The sequence below is a fragment of the Trachypithecus francoisi genome, unplaced genomic scaffold (assembly GCF_009764315.1).
Source record: "Trachypithecus francoisi isolate TF-2019V2 unplaced genomic scaffold, Tfra_2.0 Lachesis_group8, whole genome shotgun sequence".
Taxonomy (NCBI): Eukaryota; Metazoa; Chordata; class Mammalia; order Primates; family Cercopithecidae; genus Trachypithecus; species Trachypithecus francoisi.
In genome coordinates this window covers 92,613-120,369 of record NW_022681473.1, presented here as the reverse complement: position 1 = coordinate 120,369, position 27,757 = coordinate 92,613, and the positions used below count along the sequence as shown (strand labels likewise).

Here is a 27,757-nt window from a genome sequence, read left to right as displayed (position 1 = left end):
CTTGATTGATGCCTCATGTCTCCCTAAAATGTATAAAACCAAGCTGCGCCCCGACCACCTTAGGCCTATGCTCTCAGGACCTCCCGAGGGCCACATCACACGCCATGGCCACTCATATTTAGCTCAGAATAAATCTCTTCAAATATTTCACAGAGTTGGACTCTTTTCGTTGACACTTGCATTGATCTATGTCTTTGCCTGTAACTTCTGTCTTCCTACGATGTGTAAAACCAAGCTGTAGCCCAGCCACCTCTGGTACATTTGCAGGAACTCCGGAGGCTGTGTCATGAGCCGTGGTCAGTCATATTTGGCTCAGAACAAACCTCTTCAAATACTTTACACAGTTAGCTTTTTTCATCCTGACCAACATGGTGAAACCCCGTCTCGACTAAAAATACAAAAACTAGCCGGGCGTGGTGGCGGGTGCCTGTAGTCCCAGCTACTCGGGAGGCTGAGGCAGGAGAATCGCTTGAACCCGGGAGGCAGAGGTTGCGGTGAGCTGAGATAGCGCCACTGCACTCCACCCTGGGCGACAGAGTAAGACTCCGTCTCACCAAAAAAAAGTAAGAAAGAAAAGAAAAAAAGTCACCGCTCTGCTCACTGAGGTAAATGCATATCTGATTTCCTCCTTTGGAGAAGCGAGTCAGAAACTCAAAAGAATGCAAAATGCAACCTTTGTCTCTTACGTACCTGCGACCGGGAAGCGCCCCCTACTTCGAGTCTTTCCCGCCTTGCTTTGCATTTGTCCTGCCTTTCCAGGCTGAACCAATGTTCATCTTACACATGTTGACAGATGTCTCCTGTCTCCCTAGAATGTATAAAACCAAACTGTGCTCCGGCCACCTTGGGCACATATCCTCGGGACCTCCTGAGCCTGAGTCATGGGCACGTCCTCAACCTTGGCAAAACAAACTTTCTAAATTAACGGAGACCTGTCTCAGATAGTTGGGGTTCACAGGTTCAAGCACAGCAGCAAGGAACCCCCTACCCAACCATCCCCTGCCGGTGGCGAGTGCGGGTCCTGGAGGAGGGAGGGCAGCTCAGTCCCGGGCGCTCGGGAGTGTGGCCGACTGGGAGACTGGGAAGCTGAGCCTTCTGGCCGGGTGCAGTTGGACACAGGAGGTTTGGAGGGAGGGTCCGGGGTCTATTGTTGGGAAGTGGGTGGAAGTCCACAGAGCAGGAGGTCCACAGAGCAGTGTGTGTGAGTCCAGAGCTGGGGACCAAACCATTGTCTTTGGGGGGCAGTCTGGGCTGAAGACATAAATGTGAGTTGTCACCACGCAGAGGCATCTGCAGCCACAGAGACAAGACTGGGGCGGACCTTGAGCCCTAAGCAGGACCACTCACCACAGACATTCTGGGATCAAGGAGGGCAGCCGAGGAGGCTGAGGTGGGGTGTGTCCACCACAGGCGCCCACAGGCTCCCTGCATCCCGCCACCAGTGTTAACAGCTGCTGCTGGCCCCTGGGGGTCCCCTGCAGGTTCTTAACAGGCTGCACCCCCTGGCTTTCTCCTCATGCGGTTCTCTCCTCTCACGCGCGCCCTTTCCCCCTCCCAGGGACGCCAGCGCTCCTAGGGCCCGGCGCTGGTGCTTCTGCTCCGAGAGTGTTGGGGCAGAGTTGAGTTCTGAGTTCTGGGAATGGAGGGGCTGCGGTGTCAGCAGCTCTGGCTCTGAAGACGGGGCTCCTGTACATCCCTGAACTGTGAGACCCGTGGCCCTGAGGCAGCACCTCCCACTCCTCTTGGCCTGGAGGGAGGGGGCTCTGGCCAATGATCTGCCCACTGCGTTTGATGGGGGTGGGGGGGATGAGGTGTGTGGGTGGGGGTCTCTGCCACCGCCTGGCAGTCGCCTTCCAAGCCGGGGATGTCTGGCAGGAGGGCCCTGCTGGGTGGTCCAAGGCAGCCTCGGACAGGGGCTCCCTGGGGTGGGGGCTAAGGGGCGGGCCGCACCCTCGGCCTGCAGGCTGTAATTTGTGTTATATATAGCATGGAGGGGCTGGGCCGGGAGGGCGGCAGGGCTATAAGTGAGTGGGAGCCCACCCTCCCAGCACCAGTCTAAGTGTGGAAGAGACGGCGCTGGAACCCATGGACACCGCGTATCCCCGCGAGGACCCCCGGGCCCCCACGCCCAGCAAGGCCGGTGCCCACACAGCCCTCACACTGGGGGGCCCGCACCCCCCACCTCGAGACCACCTGATCTGGTCAGTGTTCAGCACCCTCTACCTGAACCTGTGCTGCCTTGGTTTCCTGGCGCTGGCCTACTCCATCAAGGTGGGCGGGGGCCCTACCAAGGTGTGGGGGGACGGGTGGGGAGCTCTGTGGGGGGTCCTCGCCGTGCTGGGGGCGGCGGGGGGATCCGCTTGTCTGAGGGGCTCTGTGGGTACCGCTTGTGAAGGGGACACCATCAGGATGGCCTGGAAGGAGCTCCTCAGGAAGGCAAGGCCGTGGGCTTCTCCATTAAACACGGGGCTTCTTCTTAAGGGGGTCTGGCGCATCCAAGAGCACAGAGGCCATTGGGAGGCACCCACAGAGGTCTCTGCAGTCAAGGGGGGTTCCCATGCTGGGGGCTCCTGGAACAGAGGTCCCTTTGACTTCAGCTCCTGGGTGGCAGGGTTGGGGGTGTCTCCGCGCCCTGGAGGACCCTGCCCCGTAGAGAACTCTGATAGGCTGACCCTGGCCTGGGATGGCCCCTGGGTCCATAGCTGGGGCCCTGGGGAGCATCTCCTCAGGCCACAACCCTCCATCCGGATTTTGGGTCCAGTAGGGGCCTTCTAGGTGCCCTGGGTGGGGGTGGGGAAGGGCCCCCAGGCCCCGAGGACACAAAGCCATCTGGCCCTGCGGTCTCTCTGCAGGCCCGAGATCAGAAGGTGGTTGGTGACCTGGAAGCGGCCCGGCGTTTTGGCTCCAAGGCCAAGTGCTACAACATCCTGGCCGCAATGTGGACGCTGGTGCCGCCCCTGCTGCTCCTGGGGCTGGTGGTGACTGGTGCCCTGCACCTGGCCCGGCTGGCCAAGGACTCTGCCGCCTTCTTCAGCACCAAATTTGACGATGGGGACTATGACTGACAGGCTGGGTCCTGATCTGGGGCCCCCAGCCCCAGGACACTGACCCCAGGCTGCTGCGCCTGGGGCTCAATACTGACTCCCCCGAGCTTGGCCCTCCTTCTGTGGGGCCTCCATCCCTGCCCCATCCTGAGCCTGGGGCCCTCCAGCCCCAACATGGGCACCTAACGCTGACCCAGTCAGACCCCAGGGTCCTCACCCTAACCTGAGGGTTCCCGGGCCCTAACTCTGCCCCCAGCCCTGCCCCTCCCTCCTCACACTCCAGGCCCCTCGGTTCCACGATTAAAAGTTCCTGGTTCCAGAAAGTGCCTCCTGGGCCTCTTTCCTGCCTAGTGTGGGGGAAGGAGCTGCCCTAGAGTCCAGCAAAGCCAAATGCCACGGCCGACCCCGAGTCAACGGTGGGAGTGTCCCCGGCAGCGCAGCAGCCCTGCCCTTCCCCCACTGTCCCCTTCTCTCAGCCACTGGCGGCCTGTGGCTTATGGGGTGGAGGCCCAGAGTATTTTAAACTAAGTTTGAAGCCCAGGCCTTTGATCTCTGCTGCTCTGTGGTTTAGTGGCCTGTGCCCCAGAACATCATGGGTGCGTCCCAACTCCACGTGTGCCCGCCCCATCTCTCTGTGCACATGTGTGTGCGTGCTCGAAGTCTGCGTGAGAGTCCGTGCCTGTGTGTGGGCCCCATCTGGGGTCTGGTGTACGCCTCCTTCCTTCTGGGTCATTCTGTCTGTCCCCATGACCCTGCGCGCCCCCTTAATTCTGAGAAATCCCAGTCCCCACGGTGGTTTCCCTCCCTCCTGGGCCAGTGAGGGTGACTGGGAAGGCAGGGTGGGGACCATCCCATGAGTGGGGCTGGATAGCAGCTTCCCTATCTCTCTCTCTCACACACACCAACCAAACTGTATCCAGAAAGACAGAAAATGGGTGTGTGTGCGACATTTTCTGAGTCCCCTGGTGCTGGATGCTTGTTCTCACATTATTTTACCTGCATCGAGTCCCTTGGTGTATGGGTGCATGCACCATGGGGCGCATGTTCTCATATTATTTTACCTGCATTGTGCACCACTGCCTCCCCACACACCCCCACCACAGCCTGGTGATGGGAGAGTGCCAGGGACATGCACACCGTGGGCTGCAGGGAGGCCCTGGGGCCTCGTTGAGGCCAACCATTGCCGGGAGGTGGTGCCCTGAGGTCAGCCATTGCCGGTGGGTGGTACTTATGGTGCTTAACTGCAGAGTGGCCCGGGATTCTGAGCACCCCACCCCGGGGCCCTTCCCTCACCCTTGCCTGCCGGATCTTCCTGGGCTGTGGGTGGGAATCTTTATCTAGTTGGTCTACTTGGAGCCCTGGGCAGCGCTCCCTATCTGTGATATGCCTGCAGCTGGCCGCAGGTGTGGCCGGGACTCTGAGTGCAGGCCCAGCCAGCCTGGGCCAGTCCCACAGTGGACCAAGGACAAGGGCAGTGTGCCCACCCGTGCTTGCCTTGGGATAGAGACAGTGTGCCAGCCCTGAGCCCCAGGATGGCCTGAGAAGGGACCAAACCGTGTTGGGTGCTGAGGCTGGGGGGGGTCAGCCCATGTGTGGCTGGATACATGTCCCCAGGGGTGAGACGGTCTGCCAGTCCCCATGCTTACTGAGGGGCAGGGACGACCTGGCCCATGCCCAGTGCTGTGGGTGAGCCACCTTGGGGGAACAGTGACCAGCACCTCCCTGCCTCAGACTCAGGCTCCTGGGCAGGCAGATGAACCCTGACCAGCCAGGCCGGCACACATGCACTGACCATCACAACCCCCCAGAAAGGTCACCTCAGGATGTGCAGAGGTGACCACACATGTGTGTGGCCTGCACATGCAGCAGGTTTCAGGCCACATCTCTCCTGCGGGCACAGGGCTACCGACCACCCTGACCTGACACCTGTGCCAACATCACCCTGGCTCTGGGACTGCAAAGATGAACTCCTGCTGGGACAACCCTGGTGGGAGAAGGGGCCCATGCTTCCCTCGGGGAACCTGCCTCTGCCTCTCGCTGCCCAGCGACAGCGTTGGATGGGACCCAGCTCTGCAGCTGAGGGAGTCTGTAGGGGACTGGGGAGCCACATGGAGGCGTCAGGCTGCATTCCCCAAGGCTCGCACCCGGCACTGGACCGCACCCTGGGCTGCACCCTGACCCGCAGCCCCTCTCCACTGTGGCCTTGAGCCCCAGCAAGCAAGCTGCTGTAAGACACGCAGTGTCCACAGTCTCAGCCATCTGCACTCTACGCAGCTCCTGTCAGGGCAGCCGAGAGAACTCCTGGCCAACCTCTGAGTGCTGGTCTCGGCCGTGGGGGCACTGCACTGGAGACATGCATCCCCCACACACTGCTTCTGGCAGCCACTGAGGGTGGCAGAGACAGGCCTTGGGAGATCCAGGCATCCTGATCCCCAGACCCCAGAGCTGCCTGAAAGAGGTTTCCACAGGCATCCTTGCCTCCTTCCCTCCCTCCCTGAGTCTCCATCTGAAGCTCCGCTGTCCTCTGACGACAGGGTGCAGCGGCAGCACCAGTGCAGGAGGGAGGTGCAGACGCGAGGGGACCCACGTTTCTCAGCGTGAGCCTCAAAGTTGCGCTTCCAGACCCAAGTGGAAGGAGAAATGGGACCCAGGGCACGGCCCTTACCTCAGAAGGAAGGAAGCACAATTCCTCAGAGGAATAATGCTCTTCCCAGCACCAAAGCTTTAATTCCTCAGGCTGACAGCAGAGCAGGGGGCTGGTCCTCATCAGGGTTTCAGCGGCAGATGCCATCACATCTTGTTTTTGGGAAACTGGAACTGAGGCCCCGAGACAGAAGCTGGGCAGGGCCAGGGCCTTGAACCCATGTACGTCTGGCTCCAGCCCCTCTGGCTGGTCTGTGGAGAGCGCTGGGGTCTCGCTCTCAAATCCCTCTCCTGTTCTCTGGTGACTTCCCACTTCCCACTCCCCCACCCTGTCCTCACAAGCTGCGTGGTTGAGGAAAGACAGCCGTCCCACCCCACGCTGTGGCAGAGGCCGCCCCACCTGATTACAGCTGCCCAGAGTCAAGAGGAGCCTGGGACTGGGACTAAGTCCCACAGCCGCATGGCGTGAAAAGTTCCTTTTTGGCAAAGCTGCACCTGAGAGTCCGGAGCAATTCTGAAGGGGGCCGAGTCCCCTTCCTTCGTGCCCTTATCCCTGCTGTCCCCCCTGAGGCCTGCACCTGCCTCTCTGCCTTCTCAGCAGGGCAGCCGGCCGCTGCGACCACGGCTCTCAGGAGAGTAGGGGATGAGAGGCCGGAGGTGATATCGGCTCAGACCCTGGCTTCAGGCGCTCGGGGCGGTGCCATGGGACGGTGCGTGACAGCATCAGTCCACAGGGGCAGGCAGAGGCGGCGTGGGGATGCCACGGGGAGGCTATCTGCCCACGGGGGTCCACGGGGTCCAGGCCACAGGCAGAAAGCCTTGAACTCACGCCAAGCAGCATGGACCTTCCCTGAGAGCCTGGCTGCAGGTGAGGGGTGGCAGGCTAGGAGGGTGCCCTGGAGGAGTGGGTGCAGGAGTGGCCAGAGGGAAGGAAGAGACATCTCTGAAGCCAACGTTCCTGATTGTTCAGGGGCAGGGTCCACGGTGAGTGACTCAGTGGGGCTGGAGGGACCAAGGGTGACCCAGAGGGGGCCCTGCGGCTCTGGAGCAGGTACCCAACGTCTTCAAAAAGTCCTCCCAGGGAACTCGGAGCTGCAAGTCCCAGGCAGACTCGCGGGTGACCTTTGTATCTGGCCAGCCGAGCGGGGAAAGGAGACCTTGTGTCCTGCAGGGAGAGAGGCAGCCTGGGGCTGAGGGGGACAGCCTGTGGTCACAGGTGCCTGGGCTTTTCTCTTGGGGGCTGGGGTGGTCTCCTACCTGGCAACAGGGAGAGGCGGGCCTGGGACGGCCACAGCTCAGCCTCCAGGTGGGGAGCCCAGGGCCCTGCTCGGGCTGTGACCTCCACGGTCACGGAGTCCTCGGAGAAAGAGAAGTTGAGCTTGTTCCCCTGGTAGACGATGCCAGAGACGCTCACTCTGGAGATCCCCGACAGACACACAGGGTCAAAGGTCACACCTGCTCGGGTGACCCTGTGGGAGGAGAGGGTTGTGAGGCGGCAGGTGGGGGTATGGGCTGCCCTCTGCCGGCCTCTGCACTTACCTGAACCCCGTGCAGCCGAAGAGCACCGCCTGCAGGAAGCCCCCCATGCCTGTCAGGAAGTTCACAGCACCTGACCCGTCTGCATTCTCTGTCCACACCTGCAGGGGCAAGGGCAGCTGACACCAGGACCCCCCGGACACTGTCCTCTCTGGGCTGCTGTCCCAAGATCCGGCAGGAAGCTCCAGGGGTGCACCCTGCTGTGCCTGCTCTGAGGCCAGTCTCCACTCCCACCACGAGGGGCCCAGTGGGAGGCAGGCGTGGCCAGGCTGACCTTGAAGGGTTCAGCCATGCTGGCAAAGCTCCTGTCCAGGAGGCCCCGGGCCCGTGCTGTGTCCTTCAGCTCCATCCAGCCCACAGCAAACATGCTCTGCGGTCACAGGTAAGAGGACACACAGGGGTGAGGCCCACTGCATGGGCAGAGAAGACTGAAGCCACTGAGGCAGGAACCCCCCAGCCCCAAGGTGCTCACCCAGGTCATGGCGGGGCCCTGGGACGATGTCACAGCCTCGTAAATCTCCAGGTTTTTCCTGCGAACATCAGGACTCAGGGAGAAGGGGACGGGGTATCCCAGGAGCACGACATCTGCCTGCTTCACCACCTCTCCTACGGGGAGGTGCTGCTGATTGGGGGGTGTTCCAGGACAGACGCGAGGGTCTTGACGGCAGGGGAGGAGGCCTTGAAGGGGTCACTCACCAGGCTCATACCCATCGAACTCCGGGTGGAAGTTCTGCTCCACATCGAAGGGTACCTTGATCTTGTCAGCCACTGCCAGCCACTGGCTGGGGACGGGCAGACCCAGGTCCTGGGCCAGGGCAGCAGCAAAGCGCAGGCTGGAGGTGGAGGTAGGTGGGGGAGGCTGCAACCCCTGCGCTTCCAGCTGCTGCCTGCCGAGCGGGGGCACTGGGGCAGGTCTCCAGCTGGGGCGGGGGCGGGGTGAGGTGAGGGGACCTTGTGTCTGACCTGTTCTGGACCAGGACGTTGGTGTACACAGAGTTGTTGACCCCTGAATGGTACTCGTCGGGGGACATGACTCCTGGACACACAAGTCCAAGACGGTGCTCAGTGCAGGGTCTCAGAGGCCTTCCCTCCACGCCGGCGGTCAGCGTGGGGCTGGCACACCTGAGGCGTCGAGTCTGGGAGCATCCACCCTTCCTCCCTGAGCCCCTCCCCACCATGGCCCTCACCCCTCAGGTGGTACTTCTCCTCCCTGGGGCTCCACTCCACACGACTGCACCAAAACTCGGCCACAGCCCTGACCACGTCCCAGCCACCAGCCTCTCGAAAGAGCTGCAGGTCCTGGGGAGCAGGAGGCGGCACAGAGGCCAGGGCCCCAGTCACTCTCATTCTCAGTGGCCTGTCTGTGCCCAGAAGCAAGGCCTGGCACTGAGACACCCGTCCTCAGCCAGCTTCCCAGGACCGGCCCCAAACAGGGCCTGGCACTGAGACACCTGTCCTCAGCCAGCTTCCCAGGACCGGCCCCAAATAGGGAGCCACGCGGAGTCGGGTGCCTGGTCCCCCTTGCAGGAATGGTGGGCAGGCACACCTCACCTGGGTGGTATGGTAGTACAGCTCGAAGGCCAACACCACGGCCCCGTTGACATGGACCTCCTGGGCTCCGTAAATGTCCTCAGGGCAAACCTCCAGGCCGGAGCCTGTACTCTCCCAGGCAAACTTGGCTCCCTGAGGGGTTGGGAGGGGGCACACTTGGCCTTGTTGGAGGCGAGGGGTGGCCCATCAACTTTCCCATGCCCTCGCCCTGGAGGAGGGGGGCACGGCCTGCGCCAGGTACCCTGGTGGATGCTACTGCGAGAAGTGCCCACTGTACGTCCTCACTGGGGGCCACGTAGTTTCTGCCCAGTTCTCACCCAGTCCTGGCGCAGGGCAGCAGGGGCACCCCAGGGGGTCCTGGGCCAAAGTGGGGTCCCAGCCCTGCTGTGGTTCCCACCTCGTCTCTCTCTCAGGTGCAGGCTGGGGGGCACTGCTGAGGCGCCACAAGCCTCAGGGTGGGGAATTTAGGACATCCCAGCTCTGTCCAGAGAGGGGGCCTGGGGAGAGGGATACAGGCCTGGGAGGGGTGTGGGGTCTGCAGGCCCTGCAAGGCCCTGTGGCCAGTGCCCAGGTCCCCTCACCTGGTAGCCCAGGTTCTGGGCATTCCCCAGGGCCCCGCCCAGCGTGCGGATGCGGTACTCCAGGATGGCCCTAGCGGCTTCGGGGTGGAACATCAGGATATTCGGGAACATCCAGAGGTCCTGAGAGCACAGTCCCTCGTTCTAGCACCGGACAGGCCCTCACTGCTCCTGCCCCTGCTGGTCACGTTCCGCCCCGGCAGAGCTCCATTGCTGGCGCCTTCTGGGTTCCTCCTCTGCTGCCCACTCAGATCTGCAGACCTTCCCCACCTGCCCACCCAGTTCTGTCTCCAGCCCGGAGGCTCCCGGAGTTCTGGTCCTCAACCCCACACTTCGCCTCCCCAGCCAGAGTTTGTGTGGCCTCCGAGGCTCGGCCGGAATATGGGCATGGGCGGCCTCAGGCCGGCCGGCCCGCCGTGAACGCCTCTGGGAGCCTCATCAAAGAAACGCCACAGCAGCAGCACAGGGAGGCTCAGACGATGGGGCAGACCCAGCGCCGTCACTCTCGACACCTGCATGCCCAGCAGCCATCACGCCCCTCCACTCTGTGCCCTCAGTGTCCCCGTCACCCTTGCCGGCCTCCAGCACCGGGCTCCACGCAGCAGCCACACAGCTCCCCGTCCTGATAGGTCTCTGCAGCTCACTGGCCCTCAGGTAAACGCCAAGCACCACACCGCTGCCTATAAACCCTGGTGACCTGGGCATGCAGCCCTTCTCGCCTTGGTGGGGGCCCCTCCCCACGCCCTGGCAGGTGCCTCAGGCCCTCTCAGTTCTGGTCTCTGCACCTTCCATTCCCCTCACCTAGATCACTCCTCTGCCACCCTCCTGCTGAGATGCCACCTTTTCCAGGCCCCTTCCCTTTTGCCACAGTCCCTGTGCTTCCCCAGCCACAGCCCTGATCCCAGGGAGGGCAGAGACCGTGGACCTCCATGTGTCGCCTGCTGTGTGGCTGGTGCTGGGTGTACAATGCTCACCTGGTCCCAGAAGACGTGGCCCCAGTAGCATTCCTCACGGCTCCCATTGGAGAGGCCCCCAGGACTGAGGCCATGGCAGATGTATCCTGGGGCCTTGGGCTGGGGTAGGGCACTGAGCAGGTAGTAGAGGGAGCCACGCAGGGCCTGGCGCAGCGGCAGGGGCCCCACCATGTCCAAGCCACATTCTGCCCAGAGTTGGGCCCAGGCCTGTGCGTGAGCCGTGTACAGAGCTCCCCTGGCCTGCAGCTGCAGGGCCTCAGTGAGGCAGGCCTGAGCCTCAGCCTGGCTGCCGCCCACCACCGTCAGGAAGTCCCATGTCCTATCCTCCTCACCTTCCCCAAGGGTCAGGTCTGGGGGTGCTGGTGTCCACAGCATGTGTACCTCCTGCTGTGGCCCCCCGGGCTGCTCAGGCGTGAGGGTGTGGCCATACAGGTACCTGTGAGAGTGCGGCCATCCCTCAGGAATGAGCTCCCTCCTGAACTCCCTGGCTGCAAATCCAGCCCCCTCCTTACCGGGCTCCTTGGAAGTCAGGACCCTGGTGCAGGTCCAGGTCTGGGCTTTCCGGGGAGAAGGCTGAGGGCAGCAGCAGCGGGATGGGCCCACTCCCCCGGGACAGGCGGGCGATGGACACACGGAAAGCCAGGACGTGGAGCAGTGTGCGGTGCGCATAGATACACTGCGAGGCCCGAAAGTGGGGGCCCTCCAGAGTGTGAAGAAAGGAGCCTGGGGAGGCAGAAGGGAAGGCAGGACCACTCCAGGTGGGTTGCCAAGCTGCGGCATCCCTGGGGCAGGAGTGGACCCCCCCACCGTCGCCTCTCCCCACAATGAGGCGGATCCCTCCGGACCCTGGGCTGCTCTTTCTTGCTACAGCTGCACAGGAGGCCTCCAGAGGGAGAGAAAGGGGGACCCTGTGCGCCTCTCGGGCCTCCTGTGTAAACTCAGAAGGTGCTGGTGGGATTTCCCCCACCGACTTGGAACAATGCCTGGGGCAGGGGTGAGGCAGGCCAGGCGGCGCTACCTGTGTTGGTGTCTAGGGCAAAGGTCTCGGTCAGCCGCTCCCGCATCCCTGCAGGGGCCTCCAGCCAGACGTTGAGGGGGCTGGGCAGCACAGCCCGGTGGGTGTCCCCGCCAGCCCCATTGTACACGCCGCTCACGTGCAGCGTGTCATGAAACACTCGTGTGCCCAGGTATGCGTTGGTCACAGTGGCCAAGAGACGGGGGTCACTGGGCAGAGAGTGTGCAGCAAACGTGGTGGGGTCCTCGCCGGCGTTCTCCATGGAAATGCCGCTGGCCCTGAGCGGCCTGATGGGGATTCAGGGGCCCCGGGACTGGCTGGGCCTCCCTCTTGAGACCGTCTCTAATCCCCTGAAGCCTCCCTCAGAACTGGGGGGAGCTGCGGACCCAGCTGGGCAACCCCGATTTTCCTGAGGCCCCTCCTAGGAGGAAAACACCCAGGAAAAGAGCTCAGACCCCTGAGGCTGATCTCCAGGAGCCCAGCTGAGTCCCTAAGTTTGTCTCTCCCACCTGGCACCTGAGAATTCAAGTCCTAACCTTGCTTTCCCAACGCACCGCCCCCAGAACCCCGGTCTTGCCCCCACCCTCTGAGGTCGGGACCTGCGTCTGTCGGTGGGGAGTGGAAGTGGGGACGAGGGCGGGGTGTGTGTGGTGAGGGGGGAGCGCTGGGCGGGATGGGGGAGGGAGTCTGGGGCTGCCAGGGGCCCTGGGGGGATGGGGCACTGGGCGGGGGGGGGTCTTGGGGGTGTGGGCGACTGGGGCAGGCGGCTGGAGTCGCTGGACGGGGGCGCCTGGAGGCTGGGAGGGCGGCGGGCGGGGGGCAGCGGGGAGGAAGGCTGGAGCCGCGGGGCCGGGGCCTCTGGGACTCACCGCAGCCCCACCCGGTCTCCGGGCGCCAGCGTGGAAACCTGTGTCCCTCTGCTCCACGCCAGGGCCGGGGGAAGGAGGAGCCGCCCGGCTGCCGCGCCACCAGGAAGGTCCGTGGTCCCCGCCCCCGAGGGCCCGGGCGGTCGCTGGGCGGCGGGGGCGGTCGCTGGGCCCGGGGGCGGGACGTGGACTCGCGGCTGCAGCCCCGGCTCCCCTGGGTCGCGTCCGGGGCCTTCCCTGCACGCAGCGCCCTGAGTGCGCAGAGCTCGAGCCGGGACCCGGAGCTGTGTCCGGGGGGCTGTGGGTGGGGCCCGCGGGGCGGGGCCAGGGCTTCCCTCCCGCGCCTCGTCCCTCCCCCTGCGCCCTCCCGGCCGCCTCCACCCGGGTCTTCGCCTCGCTGCTGCCGGGGGGCTCGGGGGGCTCCGATGCCAGTGAGACCCCAGCCCCAGCCGGCGCCCGGGTTCTCGACGCCGTCCGGAGAAAGAACTCGGGGGGGTCAGAGGAAACGAGAGGCAGGAGCCGAGGCGAAGGCGCAGACCCGCCGCGCTCCGCGGAGCTTGGGTCTCCTCCTTAGGGGGCGGAATAACCTTTAGGGATTCCGGAAAAGAAGCGGATTTCAGGGACACCCCGGGCCCTGCCGTGGTTGCCTCCTTTCTCCCTCATCTGGGTTTTTTGCCGGGAGGGTCATGGACGTGTCCCTCGCACGGGGTTTTGGCCATTTTCTCGCCCTCATTTTGGGTTTTCTGTTATCCTTCGGTTCCTTTGCCTCGGTCCTGTTCTAGCTGTTGTTTGGGTTTTTCCATCCTCCTGCAACCACCCGTGCAGTTCCCAATTCCCATCTCAACGCCACCGCCCACCTGGACACTGCTGAGCTCAGCCCTGGGCCCGCTTGTCCCTGTTATCTCACGCTCCCTGACCCGGCCCACATGTCCCTGTCCTGACCACTGGGTGCAGCCAGAGACGCCGGAGTCCAACACGTGCTCGGAAGCCTGCTGCTCCCACAGCCTCCCCAGCACAGGTGAGGATAACTCCACCCGTCCTGCTGCCCAGGCCAAGAACCCTGGTTTACCTCTGCCCGTCTGTCACCCACACTCCATTCAACCCATGGACAGGTCCTGTGGCTCCACCTCCATCCGCCCACACCTCCTCCTGGAGTGGCTCAGTCGCTCCCAACTTCTGCTTTTGTTGTGAACAGACCACCCCCACCCCCAACATTTAAGGCAGACCCTGCACTCTGCCCAGAAGGCAGTCAGGGCACCCAACTCACTGAGGATGGGCCAAAAGCACTCCTCATACAAGCTCCACCTGCAAACCCTCTCCTGCACCTGCCTTGGTTCCCCGACCTCATCTCCCCGAGGCCGCCTTCCCCTACTCCACTGCGGCTACCTGGCTTCCTTGCTGCTTCTAGAACTTTCCAAGCACACTCCCCTGCCTGGCTTGCTCTGGCAGCATCATTGTCTGAAGCACTTTTTCTCAAGACCTCTTCGGGGCTTGCCCCTCACTCCTTTGGGGTTTCCAATGCCCAGTCCTCAATAAGACTTCCTCAGACCCCCCTTTCATGCAACAGGAAACCCTGGCTCCATTCCCACCAGTCCCAGGCTCTGCCATACTTTCCTCTGCAGCATTTATCAGCCCTAGCTGTACATCTTTATTACATTGTTACTTGTTTAGGCATCATAGGCCTATTGATTGTGGTGTGTATTTATGTATCAGATACACATTTATTTACTTGTTAGAGATGGGATCTCTTTCTGTGGCCCATGCCAGAGTGCGGTGGCAAAATCATATTAGGTTGTTGCAGAAGTGATTGCGGTTTTTGCTTACTTTCCAACCAACCTAATAGCTCACTGCATCCTCGAACTCCTGCCTCAGCCTCCTGAGTATCCGGGACGACAGGCACGTGCCACCACACCTGGCACACGTATACGTATAATATACGTATTTGTGCTGTTGTGTTGTGTATCACATACATATGTGTTGGGTATGTAGCATATATATATATATAAAATATTATACGATGTATCATGTAGATGTTTGTCTTCCTACCTAGAATGTCAGCTCTAGGAGGACAGGGATTTTTTGTGTTTTGTGATATGAAGAAATGGAGTTTGAAAGTGGATTATAGGCCAGGCGCGGTGGCTCAAGCCTGTAATCACAGCACTTTGGGAGGCCGAGACGGGCAGATCACGAGGTCAGGAGATCGAGACCATCCTGGCGAACACGGTGAAACCCCGTCTCTACTAAAAAATACAAAAGGCCGGGTGCGGTGGCTCAAGCCTGTAATCCCAGCACTTTGGGAGGCCGAGACGGGCAGATCACGAGGTCAGGAGATCGAGACCATCCTGGCGAACGCGGTGAAACCCCGTCTCTACTAAAAAATACAAAAGGCCGGGTGCGGTGGCTCAAGCCTGTAATCCCAGCACTTTGGGAGGCCGAGACAGGTGGATCACGAGGTCAGGAGATGGAGGCAATCCTGGCTAACACAGTGAAACCCCGTCTCTACTAAAAATACAAAAACTAGCCGGGTGAGGTGGCGGGCGCCTGTAGTCCCAGCTACTGGGGAGGCTGAGGCAGGAGAATGGCGGGAACCCAGGAGGCGGAGCTTGCAGTGAGCTGAGATCCGGCCACTGCACTCCAGCCCGGGCGACAGAGCGAGACTCCATCTCAAAAAAAAAAGAAAAAAAAAAAAAAGAAAGTGGATTATAGTAGGGGATTTCCCCTGGGAAGTGATGGGGCTGAATCTAGAGTTTCCCCCACCTCCCCACTCAGACTGGAGTCTCAGCAGCCCAGCAGGGTTGAGCAGAGAAGACTCCAGGATTCAAGGACCATCCGCTGCCTGTCCTGTCCATCAAGGCCCTTGTCGCAGCGCTTTCTGCAGTCAGCCTGCCCCGTGAGACTCACTTTCCTCATTGAGGAACTGGGGGCCACCATCCTGCCCTGTCAAAGTGGGATGCTGGAAAGACTGTGAGCACCGACCTGGATTGTACCATGCCCAGCCAGGTGTAATAGAAGCCAACAGAAGTGAGTGCACAGGAGAATTTACCATCAGTGCATGGGGCTGCTCACCCACCACGTGGTCATGCCTCCCACCCAGCACGGGGGTTCTGCTCTGTCTCTCCCCTGCCCTAGTCTCCCTTCCCAAAGATCTCAGACACTGGACACCTCTGGGCCTGGGCCACAGCCTCAGAGATGGTTTCATTCCTAACAGGGAGGGACGGTGACCTGCCTACCTTCAGTCTACAGGGGCACAGTCCTGGGGGCTGCTGGGCCACACTGCAGATGGGGGTCGGGCAGAGAAGGGTCATTGTGCCCCAGGTAGGAGCTCTCACCATCATTATTGTGGCTTGGGTTGGTTGTGGGGTGTCTTCAAGGGGAATGGCTGGAGGGGACCAGGAGAGGAAGGTGGGTGCAGTAGTGGTGGGGCTGGGGGAGAAGGGGTCCCCCAGAGTATGGAGAGAGGGGCAGATCCTGGACCTGTCCTGGACGGGGCAGGGTGCCATGTCTGGGCCTCCCACATGCCTGTCCGGGGCCTCTCAGCTCAGAAGTTTCCCAGAGGCTGAGAGCAATGTCCTCCCACCCTTGGAACGGGCCGTTCCCTCCATAGGGACTTTGACTAGCGTCTTCCATCCTGCTCTGGCCACCAGTGCCTCAGAAGGTTGAGGTGAATTCCTTGGGAGGTTCTGGGTGGCCGTCCAGCGCTGGGTGTGCGATGACCAGATCTGGCTTTACTCTCTTCACAGCCTGAAGCTCCTGTAGTGACTGCTCACTCAGCTCCACAGAGGTCAGACTGCAGCCACACACACAGAGCAGAAGCAGGGTCAGCGGTGGGGGAAAGCAGCCAGGGCTTTCAGGCAGGGCTGTGGGAGCAGCCAGGGCTTGCGGGCAGTGCTGTGGGAGCAGCCGGGCTGCGGGCAGGGCTGTGGGAGCAGCCCGGCTGCGGTCAGTGACGGGGCTGTCGGCTTAGCTGTGCCACAGACACTCAGGGACAGGCGGTGTCAGCTGAGAGATTTGTCAGAGGCTGGGGGAGGGGCAGAGGCTGGGCCTTGGGGGTGGCAAAAGGGTATCGGGGCCACTGGCCCAGGGTGCGGCCATGGGCACCAGACAACAGATGAACATTTGGTCAGGCAAAGTGGTCAAGGCCCGGAGCTGTGGCCAGGGTCAGAGGGCAGGCCTGTCAGGGCCGGGCTCCCAGGTGGGTGTTTGAGTTCTGTCACGTGGGAGGTCTCTGGGAGGGGCTCCTCTTCAGGGTTCAGGGGAAGCCCCCAGGCACCCACCCCCACCTGGGTTGACAGGCTGTGTCCCCAGCACCCTTCCCACCCCTGCCTCCACCTGAGGGTCTGCAGGCCGCATCCCTGGTGCTGTAGGATCGCACACAGGTAGGTCACCATGGGGGCAGGCAGTTGGCAGCCGCTGAGATCCAAGGTGGTCAGGGTGGGGCTCTGCCGAAGCATACCCACCAGGTACTGGAGCCCTTGCTGGGAGCTGGGCAGCTGTACCCTGTGGGAGGGCAGACCTCAGGAGCTGCTGGGGTGGTGGGGGCATCCCATGGTCCCTCCCAAACCAGGCCTCACCTGACCGTCTGCACCCTGCACTGGGGCCAGGCTAGGCCCTCACTCAGCATACGCAGTCCTGCCTCACTGAGCCTGTTGTGGAGGAGGCCCAGCTCTGTCAGTGCCGGAGCTGCCCTCAGGGCCTCAGAGAGGTCTCGGCAGACTGCGTCAGGGACTTTGCAGTGGGACAGCCTGTGGTCAAGAAGCACCTAGATTTACCTGCGGGCGCCTCAGCCACCACACCAACTCCAACTGGACAAACTGCCCGCTCCCCAGTGGCCCAAGGTTCAGCTGAGAGATGTGTTGGCACCACATCCCTCCCTGGACCCCGCAGAGCCTGCCCTGCCCTTTGTCACCACGCACCCCCGGGAGCTGTGTCCATTTCTCCCTACAACACTCTGCGAGCTCTTCGGTGAGCTGAGACGTGTTCCAACATGTTTGCTGCACAGTGGTCCACCAAGCTGAGGAGGTGGCCGACTCAGTGTATTTCCTCAGCCAGTCCCGATGGTTGGGGAGTTGTGTTTCTCCTTTTTTTTTTTTCTTGCCAGTATAAATAATGGTGTGCTGAACATCTTAGTTTACCAGCAGAATTGCTGGGCCAAATGCAATCACCTTTTTGGCTCTTACGTTTATGCCCAGATTGCCACACCCCAACCCCCGTACCAAGCTAATCTGAGTCGCCATCCATGTAGGATGTACCTGTTGCATCATCAGTACTAGTTCCTAGATTTTCTCTTCCTTTCTGCTCACTTGGTGGTAGCTAAGAGTGACTGGAAAGTTATTGCCATGTAAGAACTGCACATGTGTGGCCACATAAATCTCACCGCAGCTCTCTAGATCTACTGGCTCCATTTCACAAGGGAGGAAATGGAAGCTTGGACAGATGGACTTGCCACTGGGCACACAGAAGCAGGCTGGGATTTGCAGACAGCCTGACTTCGGAGCCTGGGCTTGAACACCTTCCTCCACTGCTTCTAAGAACCCAGCAGTTTCCAACGGCAGCCTTCCTTCAGAAGGAAAATACACTCTTGCCTTCTCTAATCCCTCCCTCAGTACACTTCTCTGCTTTCCACTCACACCAGGACCAACCTTTTCCTACCAGTACCTAATCTGGTAATGAAGCTCCAGACCCCCACCCCCTCCTCCCTCCACTCTGTGTGAGGAGAGCCTGCCAGTCCCAGCAACCACAGGCCTCAGGCTCTGGCCTGACCCCTCAGCCTTCTTTCCTAGGCCACACTTCTGTCTCTGCCCAGGGCATCCTGCTCTCAGTCTGCTCCACAGGAAGGACTGGGGGCATGGCCACTCACGTGAGGCTGGTCAGACGGCACAGCGGGTCAGTCATTGCCTGAAAGAGTGGATGAAGAAGGGAGGCTGGCAGTTGTTTTGTGGTGCCTCGAGAACTGCTGGGAGAGAGAGGAAGGTGAAGCCCACCCTGCCCCTCACAGTGCCCCCCAGAAAGGACTCCTGCCTATCTCTAGTCCTGGGGTCTCAGAGCTGCCCCTCCTCCTCACCTCCATGCTGAGCCACTCCCTTCACACTGCCCCCGCCAAACCCAGAGCACAACCACTCATCTGTGGCCCAGGTACCATCTCCCTGGGGTGTCTGAGTATCACTCACATCCCCCACATGGGTCTTTGGGTCCCCAGGCCCAGTCCCTGCCAACATCATGACATTCATCCTCTCAACAGATGCCAAGCACCTGGGCAGGGGCTGAATTGGAGCTAAATTCAAGGGAACTCTGGCAAAAGCCTTGCCCGGGAGGAGCTGAGGGTCTGGTGGAGGTGTGGGGCAGATGTCATAGCAGGATGGTCAAAAGGGCACTTCTGGAGCCAGTTGGGTCCCCAGCCAGCTGGGGGAGCCAGGGCAGACTTGTAGGACAGGCAGCAAACTGAGAATATTCTAGGTGGAGGGAAGGGCAAGTGCAGAGGCTCAGGACAGAGGGCATCGTGTGTTCCAGAACTTATTGTCAGAACATATAATGGGAAGAAGGGTTGGGCCAGAGCTGTAGGGCCATACGAGGAAGTTTTCATAGGTTGTGGGTGGCTGAGGGTGGGCATGGTGAGGACACCCTGGGGAAGAAGATAGGAACTCAGTGGTTGCCTTGCAAGGGGGTGGTCAAAGTCTCCCCTTTTGGGGAGCCAAAGTCTGGTCTGGACGTGCTCCCCATGCCAGATGGACACTGAGGTGCACAGGTTTGCACCGGCACACACACCTCACACACAAGAGAGCATCTCTGCCCTGGAGACGCACCTGCTGCCACCCAGGCTGGCCTGCAGCCGCTTCCCCAGGCTCTTCTTCTTCTTCTCTTGCGCAGTGACCAGTCTGCAGCTGATCAGCCGCAGTGCCTGTCCAGCAGGGCAGCACCTCACGCAATAGCTCAGAACAGCCACGTCCATGCGGCAGAAGCGCACTCCCTGCAGCGCCAGCTCCGGGAGCCGGCACAGGGCTTGGCGCACAAACGCGTCCTCCTGCGTCTCGTAGAGGCAGTACAGCAACTCCAGCGGGTAGTTGGGCTCCTCTCCCTCCTCCTCCTCCTCCTCTGGCTCTTCCGTGTCCTCGAGCCCTTTGGTCCCCTCGGTCACCTCTGGTGCCACTCCGGGGCAGCCCTGCCCCTGTCCCTGCACCCACTGCAGGGCCTCCTGCTTCACACGCTCTGAGACCACGCAGCCGAAGTGGCGCTCGATGTCGCGCATCCGCTCCGCGCTCAGCAGTCCGAAGAGGAAGCGCGTGGTGAGCACCAAGTGGCTATGCGGCTGGGCGTCCCCACGCAGGAGTGTCCCAACGCCGCCAGCCGCGGTCCTGGGCACCCCCTCGTCCTCCAGCAGGTAGGACAGTGCCGCGAGGAACTCCTGGAAGCTCTGGTCGATGAACTGGTAGGTGACCTCCGTCTCCAGCACGCCAGGCAGCTCTTTTTTGCTGAGAAACAGCGTCTGGACTTTGGAGCCACGAAGCTCCAGTTGCTCCAGTTGCTTCTCGGCAAACCGCGCCCTGCGTCCGAGGACGCCCTCGCGGGCCAGGCGGCACAGATTGCGCAGGTCGCCCTGCACCCGGGGCCCGTCGGCTACCGGAGTCGAGCTCAGCACGCTGGCGATGAAAAGCAGGTACACGGACGTGGTGGTCTTGGACGTGCGCGACAGGTCCCGGCCGAGCTCCAGCTGCTGGCGCAGCACGGTGCACACGATCCAGCACACGAAGGGCACGAAGCACAGCGCGAACAGCGTTTCGTTCTCCTTCACGAAGCGGTAGGCGCGCTCGGCCCTCCTCTCGTCCTGGAAGAACTTGTAGAAATACTTCTTCTTGTCCTTGTCAGAGAAGCCGCGCACCTCGGCGCACTGCGGGGAACTCAGGCGGCCCTGCAGCCTCCCGGGGGCCGCGGCGCGCGTGGTCACGAGCAGGAGGGCCGTGGGCAGCAGCGCCTTACCCAGCAGCCCGCCCAGCACCCGCGCACCACTCGCCGCCTCGAAGGGGTCTGTGCAGGGCGCGGCCTCGGGGCCCTCCAGCGCCGGCAGCTCGTCCGCGCCGTCCAGGATGAAGAGCAGCCGCTGGGGTTGTGCCAGCATCTGCGGCACCGGCGCGCCGCGGTCGGGGCACTGGTCCAGGATCAGGTCAGCTAGGCTGCGCGTGCCCGGCCGCTCCAGCAGCTCGCCGCAGGGCATGAAGAAGGCGAAGTCCACCTGGCCCTGGTACAGCTTGCCCGCCGCCCAGTCGTACAGGATCTTTTTGGCCGCCATGGTCTTGCCGATGCCCGCCGGGCCCTGCAGCACCACGGTCAGCGGCTGCGGGCCCTCCTCGTCGCCGCGGAAGAGGCGGTTGAAAGTGTGCGTGTCCGAGCGCCGCGCGCGCCCCGGCTCGGGCTCCTCCGCAGGCCCCAGCGCCTCCTCCTCCGGGGCGACGCTCTCGGGCGCGATGAGCAGCTTGGTGAAGCGCTTGGTGATCTTCACGGAGCGGGCGTTCCTCTCCTTCACTCGGGCGTGCAGCTGCAGCACGTGCTCCCGATACTTCTTCTTGTACTCTGGGCGCAGCGGGAGACAGCGCGTGGACAGGGGTCGGCGGTGGGGCAGGCTGCGCCCTCGGGGAGCCCACGCCCTCCCCGGCTCTGCTCAGGCCTCAGTTTCCTCTACTGGACCACGGCCCACGCCCCTGGCGGCCCTCCCACCCCGGTCCTCCCCCAGACCCTCCAAGTGGGGTTGGGACACGCGTGCCCCCCGGCAAGAGACCCACCGGACACGGAGAGCAGCGCCACGGAGCCGAGCCCGAGCCCTGGAAGGGAAACTGGGGTGAGGTTCCGCCGAGGGCAGGGAACAGGGGGAAGGCGCCACTGGGGTCCGAGTCACCCTGAGGAGCACGCAGGGTCCTACCCCCGGGGCCCGCGAATTTGTGGATAAAACGCGCGGGGGTCGGGGGCCGCGCCGGGGCTTCTCGGGGAAGCCGAGAGGAAGGCGGCCCGGCCTCTGTCCAGACAGGAGGGACCTCCCGCCCGGAACTCACGCCTCAGCCGCTGCTCCTGGAGCTGCGCCGCCACGTCGCGCGCGTCCGCCCTCTTGAGGGTCTTGCGGGCCACCTCCAGCGCAGGCTCCGGGCCATAGAACTGGGCCAGCTGCTCCGCGAGGTCCACGGCGTCCGCGCGCTCCAGCCGCCCCCATGGGATGCTGCGTCCGTCCGGGCCCACGTCGCGCAGCTTGTGGCGGAAGCGCTTCAGCTGCTCTTGGCTCAGTTCCTCCAGTGCAGCCAGGAGCAGCTCGCGGGCCACCGCGGGGCGCAGCCCCGTGCTGGAGACGGGAGGGCGTGGGTCATCTGGGAGCGGCCCTCAGGTGACCCCCGCCCACCCCCGACTCTGGCGTTCGAGAACCCGCCGCGCGCAGGGCCTCAGGGAGCCCCGGGCCAAGCTGGATCCATGGGGTGGGGGAAGGGGGCAATGGGGAGTGACCCCAGACTTTGCCCTCCTCCGTCCCCGGACCCGGGTCGGGGCATCTTGGTGTTCTTCGCCCTCTGAGGGTGAAGTGGGCACTGGCCACCGCCGACCTGAGCTCTGGGGGGCACCTTCCTCCCCTGCACCTCCCTTTCTGCTTCTGGTCTTCCATACCCCAGGCCAGGTCACGTGCCCTGAGGAAAGTATTTCCAAGAGACCCTGAACAATCTTTCCTCCCTTTCCTTCTTTTCCCTCTCTTCCCGAGCCCGAAGCAGAACTGGCCTTTATGGCAGCAGACACTGCCAGGCCCAGGCTGTATTCCTGGGGTCCCCACCTGGCTGCCTTTTGGTGAGGCCCAGCTTGGGGGCCTTGCACCAGGGCCTGAGTCTGAGCCTCTGGTGGGGAACAGACTCCACAAATGCCCTCTGTGAGGAAGCAGTCCTTAGACTCCTGAGCCTGGGGGTGAGGGTGGGGAAGGATGTGGACAAGGGTGGTCAGCGGGTAAGGTGGAGGCCCCAGAGGGCTGAGACCAGCTGATTCCCAGTGACCACCCTGGGGCCAGCACTCACCTGGAGCAGGGGGCCTCTGGCTGGTCCATGGGGTCTCTTCCTCCCTGGCTCTAACACTCCTGGGCAGAGGTGGGGGTCAGAGAGGTGATTCCTTCACAGGCTGAGATGGAGCCAAGCCTTAGAGGTTGTCCAGCCCGGTCCATTCCCCGGGTCCACACACCCCAGCTCAGCTGGCACGAGATGCCATGGGGCCCCGTGGCACACACATCATTGCCCTTTAAGGGCTCGGCTTGGTGACCTTTGATTTTCTTACTCCTTCATTCCATTAATGTTCCCCAAGAACCCCTGGGTGTGGCATCGGGGCATGGCTGTGAGCAGGCAGCTGCAGAGCAAGGTGGGTTGTGTGAAGGAGGTGACTGGCTCAGAGCCTCCGCGAGGCCTCCCTCCTCATCTTCAGAGGCAGCAGCTTCGGTGCCACCCTGTGCCATGTTGGCATCTAGTCACCCTCTGCTTCAACTTATGGCATTCGGGGAGACATTTAGGCCCACCTGGAAAATGAAGGATCTTGTTCCTTTACTTTCTCAATAAACTTGCTTTCACTTTATGGATTTGCCTCATATTCTTTCATGTGCAAGATCCAAGAACCCTCTTTTGGGGTCAGATTGGGACTCCTTTCTGGTAACATCGTTCTGTCAAACCACAGAAGGGATGATACTGAGGAGACCCCTGACCCAAAGGAAATAGACTGCAGCACAAATTGGCCAACTTTGGATAAGTGGTGGGTACCCGAGTAAAGGATGGGATTGCGTTAGAGGCCCAGCTTAGGGGAGTTAGAGTCTCTCCTAAGACCAAGAGGGTTAAAGGCCTCTGTTTTTGTTTTTGTTTTTCTTTTTTTCCGATACGGAGTTTCGCTCTTGTTGCCCAGGTTGGAGTGCAGTGGCGTGATCTCGGCTCGCTGCAACCTCTGCCTCCTGGGTTCAAGAAGTTCTCTTGCCTCAGCCTCCCGAGTAGCTGGGACTATAGGCACGCACCATGATGCCTGGCTGATTTGTGTATTTTTAGTAGATACAGGGTTTTACCATGTTGGCCAGTCTGGTCTCGAACTCCTGACCTCAGGTGATCCGCCCGCGTTGGCCTTTCAAAATGCTGAGATTACAGGCATGAGCCACTGTGCTCAGCAAGGCCCCTCTTAATAAAAGGCAAGGATGCTTGACCAAACCTGGGTTTGAGGCCCAACTTAGGATGGTTAGAGTCCCTTCTAAGATTTAGGGGTTTAGAAGCCCCACTCGGTAAAGTTCCTCTTGGCTAAGAATGGATTTGGTACTACGGGATGTTAACTGCTGTCCTCTTTGGAGTAATCTGCCTTGCAGTCTTTGCTGATGGCTGTGGGTGACAGAATTAGGCATGTGCAGGATCATGGGACATGTGGAGCTTTTTCCTTTCCAAAGTGAGACACTTAAGAGCTAATGGGACCGGACGTGATGGCTCACTCCTGTAATCCCAGCCCTTTGGGAGGCCAAGGTGGGCGGATCACCTGAGGTCAGGAGTTCGAGAGCAGTCTGACCAACGTGGTGAAACCCCGTCTCTACTAAAAATACAAAAATTAGCCGGGCATGGTGGCAGGTGCCTGTAGTCCCAGCTACTTGGGAGGCTGAGGCAGGAGAATGGCGAGAACCCGGGAGGCAGAAGTTGCAGTGAGCCAAGATCGCACCACTGCACTCCAGCCTGGGCGACAGAGCGAGACTCCGTTTCAAAAAAAAAAAAAGAGCTGCTGGGACTACTGGGAAAGATCCCTTCCTGACTGACAGGGGTCTTCTGAGCTTTTGATTCAGTGTCACTGGGAAGGGTGGGTCTTTCTCTGGCCTCCCTGAGCCGCTCGCCTTCCCCACCCTGCCTCAGGCAATGCTTTTCTCCCTTTTTGATCTTTCCCTTTCTTAACTTTTAGTTAGAGAGACCATCTTGCCCAGAGACTACATGTTGGAGGTTGGATTAACAATGACGGGGGCAAATTTGAACCTTGCCAGTTTGATATTGGGTGCTCAGCAGAGTGGCTAATGTCTATGTTTTGTCACACGTATTTTACTATGGCCAGAACAGAAAAAGATAATTTTCCTTTGTGTTGCAGCTTGGCCCCAGTGCAGCAAGCTGGGTCACTAGGGCCGCTTAGGGAGAGGGAACCCAGAAGCCTGACATACCAGCAAAAGGGTAAGAATTTCTTACCAGTCAGAATTCTGGCCTCTTTCTTTCTCTCTGTGCAAACTGGTTGAATGAATGATAAAAATCACTGTTTATCTCCTGTAAAGTTCGGACTAATGGGAAAAAGGATTCATGACCCTAGTCTTTCTTTCCTTTCCTTTTTTTGAGACAGAGTCTTGCTCTGTCACCCAGGCTGGAATGCAGTGGTGTGATCCCGGCTCACTGCAACCTCCACCTTCCTGGTTCAAGAGATTCTCCTGCCTCAGCCTCCTGAGTAGCTGGGATTACAGCCGTGCGCCACGATGCCTGGTTAATGTGTGTGTGTGTGTGTATGTGTGGGTGGGTGTGTGTGTGTTTAGTAGAGATAGGGCTTCTCCATGTTGGCCAGGCTGGTGTCAAACTCCTGACCTCAGGTGATCCACCCGCCTCAGCCCCCCAAAGTGCTGGGATTACAGGCATGAGCCACCATGACTGGCCAAGGCTAGTCTTAAACTGCAGCGAATCTGAGGCGCTTTGTGTGTCTTCCTGTATTGTTCTGTCATAAAGGGGGGTATAGAATGCAGGCCTAGGCACCTGCTGTTCGAGATGGCTCAGCAAACCGCTCAGTTATAAACTGTGCTGCAGGTTTCTGGGAAACAAAAGGATGAATTCTCCCTTTCGTTTTGTTTTATGTCCTTGGGACTCTGACCTGGTAACCATGTGGTGGTTCTTTCTCTTGGCTTCCACCATCCAGTGGACAGGAGTTTGGGGGTTCATGTCATAGTCCTAAAAATTAGTCTTGAGCAGTTAGAAGCCTTTGCAAGCTCAAAATTGGCTGCGTTAGGCTCCTTCTGGAAAGGGCAATGGAGACTGCTCTGTGGTGTAGCTCAGTAGCTGAGGCTCTGTCTTTCCAGGATAGTGGCCTGGGTTCAGGGTTCAATTCCTGTCTTAGGGAATGAGTTGTTCCTGGTTTGATATTTGAGTGACCTTTACCATTTATTAATTATCTTCCCTTCCAGGAACTGTCTTGACTTTTTCTTTCTCTGAACACCTGTGAGGTTACCTTTGGTAAAGTTCAAAAGGCAGAAATGTTGGCTGTTTGGCCTGGCTAAAGCTGGGTAGTAAGAGATTTAAAAGGAGTTTTTTTTTTTTTTTTTTTAAGAGCACTATGGTTAACAGTAAGCTTAGTTAAAAGTGGATATTCATGCTCTAACAGCCTGGACAAAAAAAGAGGAGGCGCCACAAGACCCTGTTCTGGAAAAAAAAAACACTGTTTTCCTCATGGAACCCCAGGAATTAAAAGTGGATAGATCTTTCTCAAAATCTAAGGCTCTGTTCTGTTTTACATTGCATTATCTGACGTTTTTGACTTTTGGGGGTACTAGAAATTACCTCGCATTATGCGAGAGCTTTGATGTGTAATAGCTTTTAGGAGGGGCTCATGGCAGTGAAGGGTGAATACTTGCTCTTTGCATGTTTGGATTAGAGAAGCTCCTGGCCACCTAGAAGGTGTGGAAACGCGCCCAGCCCCCCCAGAGATGACCCCCATGGGAGATGGCTAATTACAAAATGGACTGATTGGCTTTGGATTGCTGTGCAGTGAAATGCACTGTAAGATCATTGCATTGTCTGGTTCTGTAGTGTTTCTCTTTTAGGATCATTTAGGATCCAGTGTAAAAATGGGACCCTTCGTTTCTGGGGTTTGTTTTGCTTCCAGCTGTGCTTGTTTATTAGGCTTTAGAAGCTGCATGCTTTCCTGGCCCTGTGCCTCCAGGGGCTCCACTTTGAAGCCAGTAATCCAATTTAAGAAACTGGTAAATGAAAAATCTTACAACTACTGGATCTTCTTCTGTCTGTGTATTTATACGTGTTGTGTGTGTGAAATAAAAGAGCTTTGATTAGTTGGTTTAAAAATAATAGATGCTTAAACCAAATGTTTTGTCAGAAAAACTGGCCGGGTGCAGTAACTCATGCCTGTAATCCCAGCATTTTGGAAGGCCAAGGTGGGTGGATCACTTGAGGCCAGGAATTCGAGACCAGCCTGGTCAATATGGCAAAACCCCATCTCTACTAAAAATACAAAAATTAGCCGGATGTCGTGACTCACGCCTGTAGTCCCAGCTACTTGGGAGGCTGAGGCAGCAGAATCACTTGAACATGGAAGGGAGAGGTTACAGTGAGCCCAGATCGTGCCACTGCACTCCAACCTGGACAATTCAGTGAAACTCTGTCTCAGAAAAAAAAGGAAAACTATAATGTCTTTTGGTTCATGTGACTTTAGTAAGCTTTGGGAAATAAAGGCAATTTTAAATATTTTTGGTAAAACAAAAATTTCTTTGCCAGGCGCGGTGACTCACGCCTGTAATACCAGCAGTTTGGGAGGCAGAGGCCAGTGGATCACGAGGTCAGGAGTTCAAGACCAGCCTGGCCAAGATGGTGAAACCTCATCTCTAATAAAAATATAAAAAGTAGCTGGGTGTCATGGCAGATGCCTGTAGTCCCAGCTACTTGGGAGACTGAGGCAGGCAATTGTTTGAACCCGGAGGTGGAGGTTGCAGTGAGCCGAGATCATGCCATTGTATTCCAGCCTGGGCGACAGAACGAGACTACGTCTCAAAAAAAAAAAAAAAAAGCTTCCAAATTTAGACAATTTATTTTGTCTAAATTTAGACAAATATAGACAAATTTAGATAAATATTTAGACAATTTATCTTGGTAAAATAAAAATGTCTTCAAAATTTGGTGTAAATTGGGCAGGTCAGTCAGGGAGATATTAGGTTTGCTAGTTGCTTTAAGGTCACAAACAGATTCTTTGACTTTTAAAAATTCTTCATTTTACCTACTGTTTTGTTGTTGCTGTTGGTAGAGTCTTGCTCTGTCGCCCAGGCTGGAGTGCAGTGGTGTGATTTCAGCTTACTGCAACCTCTGCCTCTTGGATTCAAGCAATTCTCCTGCCTCAGATTCCTAAGTAGCTGGGATTCCAGGCATACACCACCATGCTGGGCTAATTTTTGTATTTTTAGTAGAGATGGGGTTTCACCATGTTGGCCAGGCTGGTCTCGAACTCCTGACCTTGTGACCTGCCCGCCTCAGCCTCCCAAAGGGCTGGGATTACAGGCGTGAGCCACTGTACCTGGCCTCATTTTACCTACTTTGGAGCATTGGACTCTAGATAAGGCCTGGGGAACATGTGGAGAGCCACACCTCCTAGCTATGTTGGAAATAACCCTTATCTGCACTTCTCTCTGATGTCCTAGGCTGCACACCTGGTACATAATTACAATCACTTACTAACCAGATTTTTCACCGAAAGTAAAAGTTGCTAAGAGTTAACAATATAACATGTGTTTGAGGCTACTAAAGAAACAGTTCTACTCATAAGGAAAGTAGAGTATGCTTTTGGTAAA

The 27,757-nt window shown here is 59.3% G+C and overlaps 3 protein-coding genes and 1 pseudogene across 12 annotated transcripts; 1 reads left to right on the top strand and 3 right to left on the bottom strand.

Annotated features, from left to right (window-relative positions):
• Positions 1-1,849: 1,849 nt before the first annotated feature.
• IFITM5 (interferon induced transmembrane protein 5) lies at positions 1,850-3,071 on the top strand. The gene is made up of 2 exons (XM_033205295.1): positions 1,850-2,271; positions 2,853-3,071. The coding sequence occupies exons 1-2, from the start codon at positions 2,086-2,088 to the stop codon at positions 3,063-3,065; spliced, it is 399 nt and encodes a 132-aa protein (XP_033061186.1). The 5' UTR covers positions 1,850-2,085; the 3' UTR covers positions 3,066-3,071.
• A 2,665-nt stretch (positions 3,072-5,736) lies between these two features.
• On the bottom strand, positions 5,737-12,348 carry PGGHG (protein-glucosylgalactosylhydroxylysine glucosidase). Of its 3 annotated transcripts, none has more exons than XM_033207731.1 (14): positions 12,211-12,348; positions 11,345-11,762; positions 10,839-11,049; positions 10,327-10,762; positions 9,356-9,475; positions 8,775-8,906; positions 8,411-8,522; positions 8,187-8,259; positions 7,920-8,143; positions 7,696-7,829; positions 7,498-7,593; positions 7,227-7,324; positions 6,945-7,156; positions 5,737-6,852 (listed from the first exon to the last, which is right to left on the bottom strand). In XM_033207731.1, the coding sequence occupies exons 2-14, from the start codon at positions 11,601-11,603 to the stop codon at positions 6,752-6,754; spliced, it is 2,208 nt and encodes a 735-aa protein (XP_033063622.1). In that variant the 5' UTR covers positions 11,604-11,762; positions 12,211-12,348; the 3' UTR covers positions 5,737-6,751. The 3 variants fall into 3 exon arrangements, 2 of the variants coding, with proteins under 2 accessions (XP_033063622.1, XP_033063623.1); XM_033207732.1 differs by having other exon boundaries at positions 7,920-8,056; XR_004436202.1 differs by having other exon boundaries at positions 6,820-6,852; positions 6,945-7,044.
• Positions 12,207-12,703, bottom strand: LOC117080524 (annotated as a pseudogene).
• Positions 12,704-15,229: 2,526 nt separating this feature from the next.
• Positions 15,230-22,467, bottom strand: NLRP6 (NLR family pyrin domain containing 6). 8 transcript variants are annotated; one of them, XM_033207723.1, is made up of 8 exons: positions 22,236-22,467; positions 21,246-21,526; positions 20,979-21,017; positions 19,008-20,769; positions 18,065-18,160; positions 16,779-16,949; positions 16,537-16,704; positions 15,230-15,994 (listed from the first exon to the last, which is right to left on the bottom strand). In XM_033207723.1, the coding sequence occupies exons 1-8, from the start codon at positions 22,262-22,264 to the stop codon at positions 15,856-15,858; spliced, it is 2,685 nt and encodes an 894-aa protein (XP_033063614.1). In that variant the 5' UTR covers positions 22,265-22,467; the 3' UTR covers positions 15,230-15,855. The 8 variants fall into 8 exon arrangements, with proteins under 8 accessions (XP_033063614.1, XP_033063615.1, XP_033063616.1 ...); XM_033207724.1 differs by having other exon boundaries at positions 18,065-18,157; XM_033207725.1 differs by having other exon boundaries at positions 18,065-18,163; positions 19,014-20,769.
• Positions 22,468-27,757: the final 5,290 nt, after the last annotated feature.